At 50.5% G+C, this 19,174-nt stretch overlaps 2 protein-coding genes across 3 annotated transcripts; both read right to left on the bottom strand.

Annotated features, from left to right (window-relative positions):
* Nucleotides 1-995: 995 nt before the first annotated feature.
* SERTAD1 (SERTA domain containing 1) lies at nucleotides 996-4,064 on the bottom strand. The gene is made up of 2 exons (XM_059666523.1): nucleotides 3,915-4,064; nucleotides 996-2,085 (listed from the first exon to the last, which is right to left on the bottom strand). The coding sequence occupies exon 2, from the start codon at nucleotides 2,080-2,082 to the stop codon at nucleotides 1,339-1,341; it is 744 nt and encodes a 247-aa protein (XP_059522506.1). The 5' UTR covers nucleotides 2,083-2,085; nucleotides 3,915-4,064; the 3' UTR covers nucleotides 996-1,338.
* Nucleotides 4,065-14,339: 10,275 nt separating this feature from the next.
* Nucleotides 14,340-17,863, bottom strand: SERTAD3 (SERTA domain containing 3). 2 transcript variants are annotated; one of them, XM_059666522.1, is made up of 3 exons: nucleotides 17,655-17,863; nucleotides 16,173-16,228; nucleotides 14,340-15,584 (listed from the first exon to the last, which is right to left on the bottom strand). In XM_059666522.1, the coding sequence occupies exon 3, from the start codon at nucleotides 15,576-15,578 to the stop codon at nucleotides 14,985-14,987; it is 594 nt and encodes a 197-aa protein (XP_059522505.1). In that variant the 5' UTR covers nucleotides 15,579-15,584; nucleotides 16,173-16,228; nucleotides 17,655-17,863; the 3' UTR covers nucleotides 14,340-14,984. The 2 variants fall into 2 exon arrangements, with proteins under 2 accessions (XP_059522505.1, XP_059522504.1); XM_059666521.1 differs by lacking the exon at nucleotides 16,173-16,228 and having other exon boundaries at nucleotides 17,655-17,861.
* Between the last annotated feature and the right edge of the window lie 1,311 nt (nucleotides 17,864-19,174).

Genomic DNA, 19,174 nt, shown 5'->3' with positions numbered 1-19,174 from the left:
GCCCTGCCCCCACGGCCGCCAGGAAGGACGCCGCCCGGGTCCCCAGCCAGGCCTCCGCGCCCCGCCCCGCCAGGAATGCGGCTGGACCGCGGGGGTGGCGCGGACACCCGGCGCAGGCCGGCAGGCAGGCAGGCAGGCAGGTGGCCTCAGCTCGCTGGGGCCTGGGTTTCTTCTTGCCAGTTCGGCCAAGCCTCCAGCCCAGTGGCTTTATTTCCGAGCTACCTGTTAGTGCCCAAATTCAGGTTTGAGACCTGGAACTTTATTTATTTTTCTTTTTAATATACATTTATATTTATTTACTTCAGAGAGGAAGGGAGAGGGAGAGAGAGAAACATCAATGATGAGAGAGAATCATTGATCGGCTGCCTCCCGTCCGCCCCCCACTGGGGACAGAGCCCACAATCCCTGCAGGTGCCCTGAAGGGAATCAACCTGTGACCTCCTGGTTCATAGGTCAATGCTCAGCCGCTGAGCCACGCCCGGCCAGCTGGGCAGGAATTTTATTTTTAAAAAGTTGCTGGAGTCTCCCTTTCTGTCACCGTTTTCCTGGAGAGCTGCCTCTGGTGCTCCTTGGAGAGGCTCCATCCGGCCTCCAGCTTTGTGCTTTTCTTTCTGGCTTATTCTCTTGCCGCCACCCCAGCCCCCAAAACACACAGGTAAGGACTAGACTTCATTATTGAAGGGCGGCCTGGGCTCCTCTGCATCCACAACCAGGGTGTACAGGCACCAGAGAAACCTGGCTAAGCGCCTTCCGGGGCGTTCTCGGGCCAATAAAACGGTAAAGCTCATGGTTTGAAACCCACCTCCAGTGATGACTTCCTGGAGCCTGTTCTCAGCTGTGAAGCGGGGATAATGGAAATGCCCATCTTGCTATGAGTAAATGAGTTAACACATGTCAAGTGCCTGGAGCTGTGCAGTACACAGTCCAGGGCCAATAAATGTTATAGGTTATTCTCTCACCCTTGCCTTAGCCCAGAGACAAAGAAACATACAGACTTATTTCCAAGGACTGGTTTTTAATTTCAAAAAACTGGTTGGGGTCTCTTTCCACAGCAGGGAGAACCATATTCCAGGCTACGACCTCAGGGGAGTCAGTCCAGCGCGAGGCCTGGTCCAATCACAATCCAGCCACCAAGCCCTGTCATTCCATCGTGAGGGCTGATCCCAGACTCCTCCCATCAGTCTAAGAGAAGGGACCAAGGTGAAGCTGCCCGTGACTGATTCTGTCTCTCTGAAGCCCCCATCTCTGTCCTAGGGGAGCCAGCCGTGTCTTTCCAAGGAGAGGTGGCTCAGCCATCAACTCTCAGTTTAGTCACCAGACACCCTCCCAGCCCTGCGGTCAGCGTCCTGGCCCCGGTGGCCGCTCCAGTGCCTGTGTGCCCACCAGCACGTCCATGAGGTAGTCCAGCTCAGTGTCCTTCAGCTCAGTCTCCTTTAGCTCCGGAGTGTCCTCCTTGCCTGACCCATCTTCAGGGCCAGGTTTGAGGCCCTCAGAGGCTGGCGCCCAAAGTTCACTGTCGTACATGGAGGTGTCGATGTCCTCAAACAGGCCCTCGAGCCCATCGTCCAGCAGACAGCCAGTGGCTGGGTCCAGCAAGTCCAAGGAACCCAGGCTGGGTGGGGCTCCCCCAAGGGGGCGGCCCTGTGGCCCCTCTTCGGCCAGGGGTTGAGGTGCCTGGCTCAAGCCCTCAATGTGGCTGAGGTCCTCCAGGAGGCTGGCCATGGATGCTGAGAGGGCGGCGTCGGAGCTGGCCAGCAGGCTGTCAGCCATGCCAGGGGCTGCAGGCAGGCTGGGCACAGGCGGCAGGGCAGCCGTGGGCACCATGGACGCCTGGATGCGCCGCAGGGTGTTCACTACCAGCACAAGGTGCCGCAGGTCTGGCTCGCTCTGCCGCAGGCTGTGGTGGAGCTTGAGCACTGAAAGGTCAAAGAGAGAACTGGAGGCCACGGCCGGGGGTGCCTGTGCCACTGCGGGGTGGTCAGAATCCAGCCACCAGGTGTCCACTGCCAGGGCTTCCTTCTCCTCTTCCTTCTCCTCCTCCTCCTCCTCCTCCCTCTTGCGCTTCAAGCCCTTGCTCAGCATCCTCTGTGGGGAGGGAAGAGTCACTGAGTTATGGAAAGCCAATGTTAAGTTCAAATCCTGGCTCTGACGAATGCTGTGAGACCTTGGGCAAGTCACTTAACCTCTCTGGGCCTACGTTTTCTTAGGGAATCTTTAAGATATGAATGATATTAATATCTACATCCTAGAACTGTTTTGAGGAATCTATAAGATAATATACAAAACACTATGCCCTGGCTGCTGCGACTTAGTTGGCTGGAGAGATGTCTCGTAACCAAAAGGTTTCGGGCTTGATCCCAGGTTGGGGCATGTGCTGGAGACAATTGATATCTCTCTCTCTCTCTTCCCCCTCCCCCCCCCTTCCTCTCTCTCTGGAATCAATGGAAACAAACCCTTGGGTGAGGATTAAAACAACAACAACACTACAACAGTGCCTGGTATATAGCAGTTTCTCATATGAATAAGTACTATTATTAATAACTATTGTAATTTATTTCTCCAATGAACCATGTGAAGTGTTCAATATTCAACTTTTTTTTTTTTTACTTACAAAAGGGGCTGTTTCGTAGTTTAATCTAATATTTATTGAGTACCATGCATTAGACAATAAACTAACAAACACAGGAAATGTATAGCTGGTGCTAGGAAGTTCTGGGGAGTGATCAAGGAAGGCTCCTCTGAGGTGAGCCCTCAAGCATGATGAGTCCCGAGAAATAACCAGGGGGAAACAATCTGGGAAGAGAGAACAACAGCAAAGGCAAAGAAAGACCCTGCCTGAGGCAGGATGAGCGTCAACTGAAAAAAAAAGGACCAGTGTGGTCAGTACACAGAAATGACGAGAGAGTAGGAGTGGGGAGGGGGGGAGGGGTAGGTGGGTGGCCGAGACTAGAAGTTGGGATTTTATTTTGAGTGTGGTGGGAAGTCACTGAGGGGTTTGAGCAGGGGGAGAGTGGTGGTGTGGATTGATGGGGTTTCCAGAAGCTCCCCCTTGGCCACTTCAAGGAAGATGGAGGTGTGGAGAGAAGGGGGAAGAGATCCATTCCGAGGCTACTGCACTCTTCGGGATGAGAGATGACGGTGGTTTGCAGTAGAAGATGGTAATGGATATGGAAAAAAGTTGGTCGATTCAGGATTTATTTGGTAGGCAGAGTGTACGGAGCTTGCCAGGAAATCCTGATGGGCACGGGGATCACTTTGAGCAGTAAGAGGCCCTACACTTCCCCCCGGGTGGGGGGGTCCCTGGCCCCCCCCTCTGGTCTCCTGGCAGGCGGCAGGGTCCAGTCCCCGGGCCCTTGTCCAGAGGACCTTAACCCCTCACACTACTCAGAACTCGGTCCTCGCCTCCTTTCCCGCAGACCTGGGAGTCCCACACCGCAGGAATTTAGCCCCCTACCCCGACTCCGCCCCCCGGTCCCCGCGCCCCCTAGCGGCACCAGGCGGGCCTTCCTCCGGGGGTTCCGGCCCCTTAGACCGGGGGACCCTCCGCATCGCCGTGTCCCGGCGGCTGCTCTGCTGGCCGCCGGAGGCCGCGCAGGCCGGGGTCCCGGGCGGGCTGTTGGGCGCTCTCTGCCTCTCTCGCTACCGGAAGGCAGTGGAGGCGGCTCCTCCAGAAGCGGCGGCGGAGGCGGGTGAGTCACGCAGCCGGAGCCAGAGAGCCGGCTCCTCCGCCCCCTTCTGGGGCTGCGGCGTGATTCACCCGGCCCGGCCGAGGCGGACGGCGCTTAGAGTCCAGCATGTTTCCGTCCTGGCAGCCCCGGCGCGCACCTGCCGGACCCGGGGATCGAACCGGCCAGAGGCCCCGCTCCTGGTACCCCTTCTTTTCCTACCCAGACCCCTTCCCTTCATTTACATACCCAGTCACCAGCTGCCAATCAGAAGGAGAAGGGAGCCACCCGCAGCCAATCAGGAAGCGGCGGCGGCACCATCGCTCGCTGGCTCTCCTTCAGCGACCGGCGCCTGGGTGGGGAGACGCAGTTCTGACTCCGGCGCAGGACTCCCGGCGCCTGACTACTAACAGGGACCGCCCCCGCCCGTGCGGACCGCCCTCCACCGGGATTGGCCCTTCGGCGACGGGCGGAGCCTGTGGGCGGGTTCCAGGGAGGGGAGGTTGGCTTCAGGGCGCATGCCCCGGCGGCTGCAAGAGGGGAGGGTAGAGGGGGAGGCTGCTTGCCCTGGCAGTGACAGGGCGGGGTGTTTAGCCTTCCAAGGTGCGGACCCCTCACACCTACCCTTGCACCTCCCAAACCCCGCAATTGAGCTTCTCGCGCACCCGGCCCACCGGGGGATCTACGCTCTAGGCCAGATCGGCCTCGGTTCACATTCGAACTCACCACATGCTGTGTGACCTTAGGAAGTCTTGACCTATCTGAGCCACATGAAGTCTGTTAAATGGGGATCTTCTTGCTTACCTCCTACAAAATTAAAATAAGATCGTGTCTACAAGAGCACTGTGCCAGACTCAGCGACTGCTGGTAGAGGGAGAAGGCAGGAGCGGAAGGGGGGGGCGCTGCCACTGGAGTCACATATTAGGCTCCATTCCCTAAGTGTAACCTCGGGCAAAGGTTTTAATTCCTTAGAGTCTCGATTTCCGCATCTTTGTTAAAATGAGGGAAATAGCGTCGGGGCAGAGGATTGTTGTGGTTTAAGCAGAATAATTTGTGCAAAATGCTGAGTGGTGTGCATGTTTTTTTTATTAGTGGTAATAGTTGTTGTGGTAATAGCACGGGCTCTTAATTCAAGTGGGGGACACTCAGGGTGGCATGCAGGTGACAGGAGTTTAATACTTGTCAGATAAACTGACAATGGGACTTAACTTCTTCAAGTAGCTCATTTGCCAACTCTTCTGGAGCTGTTGGGAAGAACTGTTAGTTGTGAATAACGCTCCTGGCAAAGTAAGCTTTCAAATATGCTAACTATATACTGTGCAGCATTTTCTACAAGATATGGAAGCAATCTAGGTATCCACCAATAGACAAGTGGATAAACAGGATGTGGTACATATCCAACCTGTAGAGAAATTTTATGAGTTTATTTGAACCAAACTGAGGACATATGCCAGGAAGCAAGATCTCAAATCCTCCAGGGAATGACAGTTTGCGTTTCCTTTTATACTCGTACATTTGGATTTAAGGAGAGCGCATAAGGAAGATTACATGAAGGTGGGGAAAAAAGCAAGGCGGAGATTGGATTACAGGTTAGTTAGTTAACAATGTGCTCTCGTGAGGGTAGTTACACTTCAGAGGTGTCTGAAATAGAGGCATTTCAAAGGTGTGTTAACCTAAACACACAGGAACAACGGACAGGGCTGCTTAAGGCAAAGATAAACCTTTTATAGACCTGTGGTGTGACTACCCCCCATGACCTGTTCACTTTTTGTCACTGAACTTTGCCAGATTTATTATATAGCCCCCTTTTCATTCCCAGTTCCCCCTTTTGGTCATAAAGCAATCCGAAGGACGCATTGATGAGCAACCATTTTGTTGGGTAGCGCGGTCTAACAGTGCTAGGAAGGCTCATTCCAGGAAGTTTCAATATCCAAGTTGAATTGTTGAAATGGTGAACCTTTGGCAGTAGAGCAATGCCCCAACTATGAGGTGTGAATTGAGGCTGAATTTTCCCAAAAGGGAAGGGCAGGTAAACAGAAGGCACTCAGGTCTTATGGGCCTTTATTACAAAAATAATTTTGGCCCTGGCCAGTATGACTCAGTTGGTTGGGCACCGTCCAGTGCAACAAAAGGTTGCCAGTTTGATTCCCTCAAGACAGCTGATTGATGTTTCTCTTTCTAAAATCAATTTTTATTTTTTATTCTTTTTTAAGGAATATTTTTCTTTTTTAATATAGTTTTATTTCAGAGAGGAGAGAGAGGGAGAGAGATAAAAACATCAATGATGAGAGAGAACCATTGATCAGTTGCCTCCTGCACGCCCCACACTGGGGATTTATCGAGCTGCAACCAGGGTATGTGCCCTGACCAGGAATCAAACCATGATCTCCTGGTTCTTAGGTCGACATTCAACCACTGAGCCACGCCGGCTGAGCATCAATTTTTAAATCCTAAAAAAAAAAAAAAAAAACACCTCTCGATCATTTCTTTTTTTTTAAGCATAAAAATAAAATAATTTTTTTCAGTTATTACCACCAATAAAAGAAAGTTGCTGGAAGCCGGTCCATCCTTGCTGCTTGACACAGTCACTGCAGGGAAGGAACATCTGCACAGCATATGTTTCAAGGGACCTGGCGTATATGGCATACTGTTCTTAATATGTTTGCCCCCCTTCTTAGAGATATGTGTTTTAACCAAGGTCACCTCTCCAGGAAAGGTTGTTTCCCCAGGTAGGGATTTTTCCCTGAAGTTAGGGAGGGAATAAAACCCCTTAGCTAAGTGCCAGGCGGATAGTTAATCACTTTAACTACAATCACGCTTAAGCTACATAATCTTTACTTCCTGGAATGGAGATAAGAAACGCCCTAACCTTTGGAATAGAAATTGACAGGATTAAAATCAACTGGTATAAATACAGATGTAACAAGACAATAAAGACAGAACCTGGCTGGAGATCCTGGACAGAACCTGGCTAGAGAACCTCGCTATGATGATCACCTGAACTCTGCCTCCGTGTCCTTCATTCTTCGCCGACTCTGTCCACACCTTTGGGAACCCCTGGACCTGCTGGGGCTGGACCCCAACAAAAAGTTAGGTTTACAGTTTTAGCTCTTGACACTAAGTGAACTGGGAGGCAAATTTACATCCATCAGATACAACTTTTTAAAGTTCAAGCTATTATGAAGGCTTGCAACATATCAGATATTGCTGTGTATTCTCTAATGACAGAATACCAGCCATGGCTGACAGCAAGTAGAATTTGTGAGGTGTTTTTAGTAGCAGGTGTTTTCTATATATTGCTAGAAATCAAGAGGTTTATAAACATGTTACATTTCCAGAAATGAATTAAAATACTTGAAAGTCTAAACACACTGACATAGGAGTACATATGTTACAATTTCAAGAGGAATCAATAGTTCACATAGACTGGTAAATAAAACTTCAGTTATTTCTGTAGCATGTCTGACCACCTTCTGATATAAAAAATGCCATTTAAAAAATACTTGCCTCTGGGTAACAGGCATGTTTGCGAATATAGAATTATATTAGACATTAGTACCAGCACAAAACATGCTCAGCATCGTGAGACCCAAAATACCAGCACAAGTTATTGGATCATTTCTATCTAGTGAACTATCATGATCTGAGTTTTGCTGTCTGTCTCAATATACACAATGGAATATTACTCAACCATAAAAAATAATGAAATCTTGAGATTTGCAATAGCATGGATAGACCTAGAGGGTATTATACAAGTAAAATAAGTCAGAGAAAAATAAGTACCATATGATTTCACTTATATATTGAATCTCAAAACAAAACAAATAAAACAAAACAGAAACCCATGGATACAGAGAACAAATTGATGGTTACCAGATGGGAGCGGGGGTGGGATGGGCAAAAAAGGTAAAGGGGACTAAGAAATACAAACTGCCAGTTATAAAATTAGTCACAGGAGGTAAAGTATAGCATAAGGAACATAGTCAATAATCCTGTAATCACTATGTATGGGGTGAGATGAGTACTAGACCTATTGTGGTGATCATTTTGTAAGGTATATAAATATCTAATCACTATGTTGTACATTTTAAATAATATAATATTGTATGTCAATGGTAATTGAAAATAAATTTTTAAAAATGCTAACTATAGCTCAGCCGGGTGTAGCTCAGCGGTTGAGCATCGACCCAGGAACCAAGAGGTCACCGGTTCGATTCCTGGTCAGGGCATATGCCCAGGTTGTGGGCTTGATCCCCAGTGGGGGGCATGCAGGAGGCAGCCAATCAATGATTCTCTCTCATCATTGATGTTTCCATCTCTCTTTCCCTCTCCCTTCCTCTCTGACATAAATAAAAATATATTATAAATAAATAAATAAATAAATAAATAAATAAAAATGCTAACTATACTAGTTGATTCAAACCACGATTATCAATGGATGCTCAGAACTTCGGGTGAAAGGTTAGTGGGGAGCGGGATCTAGGCAGGCGGCTCCGAAGCATCACTGCCCAGGTTCCTTGCTCACTGCAAAGAAGGAAATGCCTTTTTATGATGTGGAGATGTGGTGCTCACCACTTTAACCAGGTAACAAGACTCTGCATGCATCACAGTGGGACACCCCGACACTGGTGCCACCTGATGTGATGCATAGGAAATACACAACGTTCTCTGTGGAGTCTCCTGTTAGATTGCATAAGCTGAATCTCACCCAGCCTCCAGACCCAAACTTCAGCTTATAGGAAACAGGAACATAGTCAGACAAATACAGAATGCAGGATTCAACTGGGCCAGCCCACCAAAAATTCAATTTTAAGAAAATACAAAAAGGGATTAATGAGATTGGGGAGGATGTTCCAGAATAAAAGGCACTATATAATTTGTTCTGTACAACCAAATGAGCATGTGAACCTTCACTGAATCCTGACTTGAGGCAGAAGGGAGGGGGAAACAACTATAAAAGATATTTTTGGGGAAATTGGAATATTGACTTATAGTACATCATATTACAAAATTTCCTGCCTAAACCGGTTTGGCTCAGTGGATAGAGCGTCGGCCTGCGGACTGAAAGGTCCCAGGTTCGATTCCGGTCAAGGGCATGTACCTTGGTTGCGGGCACATCCCCAGTGGGGGGTGTGCAGGAGGCAGCTGGTCGATGTTTCTCTCTCATCGATGTTTCTAACTCTCTATCTCTCTCCTTTCCTCTCTGTAAAAACTCAATAAAATATATTAAAAAAAATTTAAAAAAAAATTTCCTTAGATGTGGAATAGTATTGTGGTTGGTAGGTGAGTGTCCTTAATCTCATTTTAATTTTTTTTTATTGATTGATTTAAGAGAGAGGAAGGGAGAGAAATGCCAATTTGTTGTTCCATTTATCCATGCATTCATTGGTTGATTTTTTTTTAAATACATTTTTATTGATTTTAGAGAGGAAGAGAGAGGAGGAGAGAGATAGAAACATCAATGATGAGAGAAAATCATTGATTGGCTGCACACCCCCAACTGGGGGTCAAGTCTGTAACCTGGGCATGTGCCCTTGACCAGAATTGAACCCGGGACCCTTCCATCAGCAGACTGACACTCTATTTACTGAGCCAAACCAACTAGGACTCTTTTTTTAACTTTTAAAAAAATTATTGATTTTGAGAGAGAGAGAGAGAGAGAGAGAGAGAGAGAGAGAGAGAGAGAGACTGATTTGTTGTTCCACCCATCCATGCATTCATTGCTTGATTCTTTTTTTAAATAAAAAGATCTCCGTTGTTGAGGGTATTACAGATGTCTTTCTTTTCCCCCCCATTACCCTATTCCAAGCCTTCCCCACCCTATTGTGTATCCATAGGTAATGCATATACAGTTAACCTCTAACTGGCCTCCTTCCCACTTCCCTCTGAGATTCTTCAGTTTGTTCCATGTTTCCATGCCTCTGGTTCTATTTTATTCATCAGTTTATTTTGCTCATTAGATTTCTTGTTTATTTATCTTGATTTTTAGATTAAATTGTTGACAGATATGTATTTATTGCCATCTTATTGTTCATTTTCTTCTTCTTCTTCTTCTTCTTCTTCTTCTTCTTCTTCTTCTTCTTCTTCTTCTTCTTCTTCTGCTTTTGCTTCTTCTTACTAAGTGCTTTTCTCTTGCTGCTTTTAAGATTCTCTCGTTGTCTTTAACCTTTGGCATTTTAATTATGATGTGTCTTGGTGTGGGCCTCTTTGGGTTTCTCTTGTTTAGGACTCTGTGTCTCCTACACTTACAAGTCTATTATGTCTTTCGCCAGGTGTTTTCTATATGTTGCTAGGTAGGGAAAATTTTCTGTCATTATTTCTTCAAATAGGTTTTCCCAACCTTGCTGTCTCTCTTCTCCTTCTGGTACCCCCATAATGTGAATGTTGGTACACTTGAAGTTGTCCCAGAGGCTCCTTACACTATCATTACTTGATTCTTATATGTGCCCTGACCTGGGATCGAACCCACAACCTTGATGTAAGGAGATAAGCTCCAACCAACTGAACTATGGGGCCAGGGTAAATGTGTCCTTAATCTTAAGAGATGCCTGCTGAGCTATTAGGGGTAGAGTGTCATGCAATTTACTCTCCAGTGGTTCAGCAAAAGAAATGTATATATGCAGATAAGGAAAACTTAAAGTGTTAACAATGAAATCTAGATGGAAGGGTATTCAAGTGCTCTGAATACATACTTTCTAAAAAAAATATTTTCTATGTGCTTGAAGATTTTCATAATAAAAGGAGGGTACAGCCCTAGCCGGTTTGGCTCAGTGGGTAGAGCGTTGGCCTGGGGACCGAAGGGTCCTGGGTTTGATTGTAGTCAAGGGCATGTACCACGGTGGCAGGCTCCTCCCCCGCCTGGGCCTTGGTCAAGGATAAGTGCAGGAGGCAACCAATCAATGTGTCTCTCTCACATTGATGTTTCTCTCTGTCTCTTCCTCTCTGTTCCACTCTCTCTAAGAATCAATGGAAAAATATCCTCAGGTGAGGATTAAAAAAAAAAAGAGGGTACAGTGCTACTTAGAACCAGGCCCCCTCACAAGGCAAATTTTTATAATTTTGCCCATAACCTATGTTTTTTTTTTTTGGGGGGGGGGGGAGGAAGCTCAGAGGCTTGCTCCAGGTCATATACTGAGGAAGAGCTCACAGGAGTCATTTGATTAACATGTATTTACTGAATACCTACTATGTGGTGAGCACTGTTGTTGATGATGGGGATACAGCACTGGGTAAGGCTCACAAGGTCTCACTTCTTATGGATTAGGAGAGAGGGTGGAGAAAGAAATATGAAAAGAGGTGACATGGAGGAGAGGTAGTAAGGCTCTGCGGGAAGAGTCTGTGCAAAAGCCTGGAAGTGGGAGTGTGCTTGCTGTGGGCCAGGCTGTGGGACCAGGGTAGCCGGGCTGTACGCTGCCTGGAGGAGCAGGTAAGTGTTCAGGCCCTTCAGAGCACTCTCTGGACCTTTGTTTTTCATTCTGAGCAGGATGAGAAGACCCTGGAAAACAAATGATTAAGATGATCTCTGCTTCCATTCAGTGACCTCAGGCAGACAAATAGGATGGCATTCATGGAGAGGCTGGGGAGACGTGTCTGTAGCCAGGTGGCCCGGGAGAGGGAGAGCCTCCCTGAGGCGGTGACCTTGGAGCTGAGACAGAAAGTGGAGAAGGAGCTGGAATTCAAAGGGCTGGGGGAAGGGAGAAGGAGAGCGGTGGGGCCTTGAGAAATGAAACCAGAAGCGAAGTCACCGGGCCCTGCAGGCCTGGGAGGAGCCTCGGCCAGCTGGGGAGGGAGGGGAATAGGAGGAGCGCCCCGCCCCCTCCCCCTCCCCCTTCCCCCCTCCGCCGGCCTCTGGGGAGGAGGAGGCGCCGGGCGGGCTCCTGGCTGCCGCTGCCCGGGGTATCCCGCCGTGGCCAGCCCAGGGAGGGGGGTGAACAGTGGGTAGGACCTGGCCTCCCTGGCCACGCCCGGAGGTGGCCGCGGCCCATCCCCCGCCGAGAGATGGCGGGGGAGGGTTAGAGAACGTGGACTCTGCCCTCAGGGACCCGGTTCTCTCTCCGCTGGGCCAGCCTTCCCCTTCGCTCTCCAGTTCTTTGAACAGGGCAGGAGCTGGTCCTCCTGAGCCTCAGTTTATTTATCTGTAAAGTGGGGTGCTATTGATCTTACTGTGGTTATCGTTATGACATTTAAAGAGACTGTTTAAAAGTGAGTCAGATCTGGTTGTCCCTCTGTTCAACATTGTCCCACCCATGGCTTCCATCTCAGGATAAAGCTCACGCCCATCCTGTGGGCCTCCCACAGACCCTGCCCACGATTAGTCCCCCTCAACTGCTAGTACTCTCCCCCTTGCTCGCTCTGCTCCAGCCACACTGACCTCCTCAGGGTCCCAAAACTCTCCATCACGCTCTGACCTGGGGCCTCTGCACTGGCTGTTTCCCCTGCCGGGATTAGCCCCCCCCCCCCCCCCCCATTCACTTGGCTCACTTCTCACCTCCTTCAGGTCTTTACTCAAATCACACCTTTTCACGATGCCTTCTGTAGTCATCCATCCGCATAGTGACGCCGCCATCACATTCATGCTGCTTCCCTACACATTTATCACCACCTGACAGACCGTACGTGTTCTGTTATGTACTGTGCCTTTATTTCAGCCTCCCCCCACTACAATGCTTTATGAAAGCAGGAACTGCCCCTTTTACTCACGTGCCCGGAACAGGGCCAGGCCCACAGTAGCCACTCAGTAAATTTGAGTCATTTTGAAGCTGGAATCCGTAGTGTGCATAGGCCCCCTTTTACACTCTTTGCAGGATGGCTCAATGAGGCAAGTATTACTTCAGGTCTCGAGGTTTGGACACGCTGGTATGTGTGCAGGATGGCAGAGAAGGATGCGGCTGGAGCATAGGAGTGAGGAGCGTTGAGGAGATGAGTTCTGAGAAATGGGAGGGAGCGTTGGCCCTAGCAGAGTCAGGAGTTTATTTTTTTCAACAATAGCAAAAATAATTTTTTAGGGTGCCCACCTATGCCAAGCATAGTTCTATGCACCAGGGAGACAGCTGGGCTAAGACCGACAAAACCCCTTTCTCTGAGTTTCCACTGGGCCAGGAGGCTAACCACAAACAGGTAATGAGTAACTGGAGATTGGGAGGGTGCTACTAAGAAAGTCAAACAGAATATGATGGGTGTTGGTGCATCTGGACATTAACTCAGGGAAGGCCTCTCTGAGAAGCATCCTCTGGGGAGTTGATGCAGAGGCCCCAGGGTCAAAATGAGTTTGGGATGAAAAGAGACCAAAATGGCTGGAGGTGAGGGAGGGAGGAAAGGGAAAGTGGGCAAGTCAGGCCTCACAGGTGTTCGTGAAGTTGGGGTTTTATTCTGTGTGAGAAGTCACTGAAAGGTTAAGGTAAGACCCAGCACCCACCTATTAGTTACCCCACTGCTTTCAGGTTAGATGCAATGCCCCTCTCGGGGTGAGAACCTGGCTTTTAAGTCAGAAAGCACAGGCAAAATTCCCCTTTTCCTTGCCTGTGGACTACACCAGTGTGGTTCCTCCTTGCAACCCTTCCAGAAAAGTCCCGAAAGCGGTGTAAACTCACTTGCTGCACGTCAAGACTTTGTGGAGGCATAGCCAGTGCAGTAGCAATGTTAGCACATTGTATCTTCCCTGGTCTTTTCTCCCCTCACGCTCACCAGCCCGGGCTTGTACCTCCCAAGTAAGTCCTCAGAGCCGTAACTTTAGCCTGGGCTACACAGTATTTTTTCTCCTCTGGGCCTCAGCAGCACATTTCAGACAATGAAAGTGTTGACATTTAAGTGCCAGAAAGTCTTATCTTTTATATATATGTCTGTATATTATTATTATTGATTTCATAGAGGAAGGGAAAGGGAGAGAACCATCACTGAGAGAACCATTGATCGGCTGCCTCCTGCATGCCCCACACTGGGGATCAAGCCTGCAACCAGGTATGTGCCCTGACCAGGAATTGAACCAGAATCTGCTGGTTCTTAGGTTGATGCTCAACCACTGAGCCACACCGGCCGGGCTTTTTTTTTTTAATCCTCACTCAAGGAGTGAGGATATTTTTTCCATTGATTTTAGAGTGGAAGGGAACGGAAAGGGGGAGAGGGAAAACATATATGTGACATGGGGGGGCAGGGTTCGGACCTGCAACCCAGGTACGTGCCCTGGACTGGAATCAAACCCACAACCCTCCAGTGTGCAGGCTGACGCTCTAACCACGGAGCAATCTGGCCAGGATAAGCCTTATCTTTTGACATATAATTCATGTGACTCAGTTTCTCCCTCTGTGTCTACCCATGTGGCTGGGGAGTCTAAATCTACCAAGGAGCTACTGAAGAACCAGGCTCTGGAGGTGTGTGGAGTTTGAGTCCTAGCTCCCTGCTCTTACTAGCTGTGTGACCCTGAACAAGTGACTTGGCCTCTGAACCTCAGGTTCCTCCTATAGTCAACGTGATTATAGTATCTACTTCTATATAACTGTGAAGATTTAATGACTCAATTCAAATACAGTGGGTAGAACAGTGCTCTAACAAGCACTCAATAAATGTTACATTTAATGGTTTACCTGCCCCAACTTTGACAGGGAAGGCGTACAGGTGTCTAGGAACTTACCAGGTACCTCCCATTGACCCACTGTTCACAAACTTTAGGCAATACCATCCCTTCCAAAATACTTTTATTAAAAAAAATAATAATAATTACAATTAAAACCTCCCCCCTACCCCACCCCCAAACCACCACAAAACCCGCCTTTCTTTTAAATAACGCGGCACGGAGCAGTTTGGTTTCCACCTATTGCACGTGGTCCGGCCTGGTTAACATCAGGAGGCTGCTGGGACTGGGTCCTGCCAAGGAGGTGGGGTTCAGCCTTGGGGGAGGAGGCCGGCCCCTCCTACTCCTTCCAGGTACAAGAGGCAGAGTCTCAGTCATTCTTTGACAGGCCCAGCTTATCTTCCCTGAGGCCCAGTGGTCACAAAAGGAGTAAGAACTGGAGGAGAAGGCAGAAGAAATGTGGCAGCGGGAAATCAGACTCCTAGAAACAGAGTCTCATTAAGGCATTTGGAACAGATAAATTAATTCAGGAAGACCCACCTTCACAGAAGGCTTCGGTAACCAGACACACACGCACACACGCGCGCAATACAGTTTATGGAACCCTGATATGGGAGGAAAGGAGGCCAGCCACTGCTTAAAGCCTCCACCAACACACACACACACACACACACACACACACACACACACACTCAGGGATCCAGCCCACTGAGGCTGAGATGTGGAGGGAGCACCCTTCAATCATCCAAGTTTTAGGATCCCAGAATGATTTCCATGATGTGATCTAGTTCATTCCACTCCAAGGACCCTGGGGTACAGAAGAAGTTGTGAGGAGGCTCCGGTGGGGCCAGTGCAGGCTCCTTCTCCACAGTGGATGTGTCAATGTCCAGAAAAAAGTCATCCAGACCCGAGTCCCCCAGGTACCGAGAGCTCAGAGCTTCTAAGAAGACTGGATCAGGCTGGGGCAGCTCTTCATTCTGGGGACCGGGGGGAGCCACTGGATTCTGAGGGGTCTCGGTCTCGTCCATGGAAGTCTCTAGCTCCCTGAGAATAGAGCCAATGGTGGTTGACAAGGAGAAGTCCTCCTCACCCAGGAAAAGGGGCTCAGGGGGCAAGGCAGGTGCTGGAGCCAGACAAAGCGCGGCCTGAAGCTGCTGGAGGGTGTTATGGATGAGGACATGCCTTCGGAGGCTCGGAGCTCGGGGGCCGAGGCTTCGCTGAACTTTGTCCAGGGAGATTCGGAGCAGGGCTTGCTGGTAGCTTCGAAGGCCTGCTGGACCCCAGTCCCATTTCTCCTCCTCTTCTTCCTCCAAGTCGGAGTGTTTCCTCTTCAAGCCTCCTACCATGGTGCCCTGTGGAAAGGGAGGGGCCAGTCAGACACAGTAGGGCTAGTAGTTCAAATCCTGAATCTCCTGCATGGTTGTTGTTGATTTTTAATGATCTGAACTTCAGTTTTTGCATCTACAAAATAAATGGAGATGGTAGGAATCCCATTTCTTACGTGACTAAGAAAAATAAGACCTGGGCAGAGCTGGGTTTGAATCCCACTTACTTGGCTGGGTCGCCCAGAATAGTGAGTTTTCCTTCTTGAAACACAGTTTCCTCATTTGCAAGATCAGTATCCCAACTCAGGTTCCTTTGAGCCTTAAAGCTATTCTTTCCACAGCACTCATTAAAAAAAAATTACTGATTGATTTTAGAGAGGAAGGGGCAGAGGGAGAGAGAAACATTGGTTTGTTGTTCCACTTATTTAAGCGTTCAAACCTTCAGTTCAACCTTGGTGTATGGGGGTGACGCTCTAACCCACTGGGCAACCCGGTCAGGGCTTCTACAACGCTCATTTCTCCAAATGTGACACATACAAGACAGGTGTGGAACACAGAGACCTAGGCTGGAGGCAGGGAACCCTCGCTTTGAATTCTGCCTTTCACACCGCTCACCTGTGCGATTTTGGGACGTGATGTGACATGACCTCTTTGGGCATCAGTTTCCTCATCTATGAAATGGGGATTGTAAAAATTCTCAGCACATCGTCAAGGAGGACCCACGTGTGACATGCACGGAGCTCACCACACAGGAAATGCTCACTGAACAAGAGTTGTCATTTATTAATTCAATAATTTTACTTATTGAGTGCTACTACATTCAAGCCACCGGGAGTCCTGTTTGGGCACCTCACCTATTTGTCAAGACTCTTCTTTCAGAGTCTATTTCTGTCCACGATGTTCTCCTAACTGACTGAGCGCTCCCAACGGGAGAGAAGGCGCCTTCTGCCTTCCCTCCGCCCCCGCCTTCTGCTTCCCCCTCCGTGAGGCCCCGCAGAAAAACTCGCTAAAACTCGATTCACGCCAAGCCCCACCCCTCCCGACCTACCCAACCAGACCTCGGTCCTGTGCAGGCCCCGCCCCCTTCACGGAGCGCCCTTCAGCAGCCAGCCACGCCCCAACGTGGTCCTAGGGCTTCTGGGAAATGTGGGCCAATAGCCGCCAGGTACACACGTAGACTCGAGCGTGCACTGCCATCCCCAGGGAGCTCCGCGCGCCGCAGGAAGAACCTCCCCCACCCTCCCCAGGGCATGCGCACTGACGCCGGGAGCGGGTGGGGGAGGGGAACCCGGACGTTCAGCTGCCCGGCGCCTGCGGGGCCCCGCCCTCCGCTGCCTCCAGGGCTGCGGGTCAGAGCTCCGCGCCCGGAACACCCCTCCCCCACCCAGGCTGCAGCTCTAACATCGCTTTCTTCCGATCTTTCGGGCCCCAGAAGGCCCTGCCTGGAGTCTTCCCCCAAACTGCTCTCGCGTCCAGGGACCCAGGCGCCAACACATCGTTCAAAGACTACAAATGCTCTCCCATCCACTCCGTTTGGGACACTAGGTCTCTCGATTTTGAGACCTTTCGCCTATTCTCCTGTCTTTCAAGCAAACTCTCCACTTCACCTCCAGACCCCCCTCACCCCCCGGCTCCAAGATCTGAACACAGGCCTGTCCCCAGAACCCTCTCTCCGCCACTGCGTCTGGGAAACCAAGACGGCTTGCCCCTGGTTCTCTCGCTTCTCCAAGTGCCGGGGATCCCAGCCCCAACTCCTCCCACCTTCTCCAGAACACCAGACCCTCGAATTCAACCCGTCAGGGAGCCCGGAACTGTCCCAATCTCCAGATTCCCTGCCCCAAAAGTTCCTTCCCTGGTTCTCTCGCTTCTCCAAATACCGCAGGTCCCAGCTTCAAACTCCCTCCACTTGAAGATCCTGCCCCACCAACTTCGCCTCCAGTCCAAGATTTCAAATTCAGTCTCCGATCCCCAAACCCTATCAGTCACTCTGAACCGGCGCTCCCCACTCCCACCCAGAGTCCGCCTCCACGACTCTCGGTGTGCGCCTCCCCCTCCCCCAACCCAAGGCAGGTCTCCGGCCAGGCAGCCGCCCCTCACCTCGGCTGCCAGGCTCACTCCGGCCACACCCGCAGCTTTGCGACCCTCCAGCGGTGGGCAGGGGCCTCAGCTCGCCGCCCGGGGGCCTCTCGCTCCGGCCTCCGGCTCACCCAGCTCCGCCCCGAGCCGGGCCGCGAGCCGCGATTGGCTGGAATCCTGCCCGCCGCGGGCGCGGACTGGCTGGGCGGAGCCAACCCTGTCACCCGGAGACGGACGCCCCGCCCTCCCGGCCCTGGCGCCCGAGACCTTTTAAAGAATTCCGACTGCCCCGGGGGCGGGGCCGCGGCTGCGGGGGGGCGGGGACATCGGAACCGCTTCCTTCCCATCAGCGGCGGTCCTCACTCGCACGTCGTCGGCGCTGCTCGCCGAAGCCCTTCACACCAGGCCGGGGCCGCGCAGAGCAGGACCGGCTGCCGCGCCGCCTCGCTCCGCTCCCCGGGAGGGCGGGGCTGAGCCTCCAGCCGAGACCGCGAACCCGAGCCCGAGGTCGGGAGCTGCGGGGAGGATCCGCCGCCGAAGGCCAGCCAATGGTTTCGCGCGGCGTACGTTGCCTGGGCGATCGCAGCCCCCTTTCGCTGCCCCTGTCCTCCTGCCCCTCTCCGCACGTCACCTCTCCACCCCTCACTCTTCGGGACCCTTCAGCGGGGCTCCTGGCGGCCGTCCGTCCCCGTCCCCCTGACGCCCGTCCTGCCTCTCCCCGGATGGCACCTGCGCTGGGGAGACGGGTTCGCGGCTCCCCGCTACCCGGGGTACAGAGTCCAAACTGCTCACTTTCGCCACAAAGCCCTTCACGGTCTGGCCCGGGGCACACTCCTTGCTCCCTACCTTCCTGCCACACCAGTTCGGTTTTGAATCGGCTTCCGGTCCTTCCACCACCAGGGACACAGAGATTTTGCCCGTTTCTTTCCTCTATCCCCAGTGCCTACAGCAATGACGGCTACATAGCAAATACTCAAAGGGGAGAATTAAAGGGGGTCAAATATATGGTAAGGGATGGAAGCTAGACTTTTGATGATGAGCACACCAGACAGGATACAGATATTGAATTGTAATGTTGTACACCTGAAATTTACATAATGCAATAACCAGTTACCTCAATAAAAGTTAACTTTAAAAATATTTCTGGATAAATCAATAAAAAAGAATGTAAGAACATTCAACAATAAAGATACATTTTAGCCCTAACCGGTTTGGCTCAGTGGATAGAGCGTCGGCCTGGGGACTGAAGGGTCCCAGGTTCGATTCCGGTCAAGGGCATGTACCTTGGTTGCGGGCATATCCCCAGTGCGGGGTGTGCAGGAGGCAGCTGATTGATGTTTCTCTCTCATCGATGTTTCTAGCTCTCTATCCCTCTCCCTTCCTCTCTGTAAAAAAAGCAATAAAATATATTTTTTTTAAAAAAGATACATTTTAAAAAAGAATTGAAAAGAAAAAGGTTTCTGGACCTTTCAACTTGTTTCCCATTCTGAAAATAGACCCTCAACTCCCAGGCTGCCTCTCATCAGAAATCATGTCAAAGG

This window comes from Myotis daubentonii, chromosome 15 (genome assembly GCF_963259705.1).
Source record: "Myotis daubentonii chromosome 15, mMyoDau2.1, whole genome shotgun sequence".
Classification (NCBI taxonomy): Eukaryota; Metazoa; Chordata; class Mammalia; order Chiroptera; family Vespertilionidae; genus Myotis; species Myotis daubentonii.
Note: the sequence above shows the minus strand (reverse complement) of the source record. Positions and strands in the feature narration are given on the sequence as shown.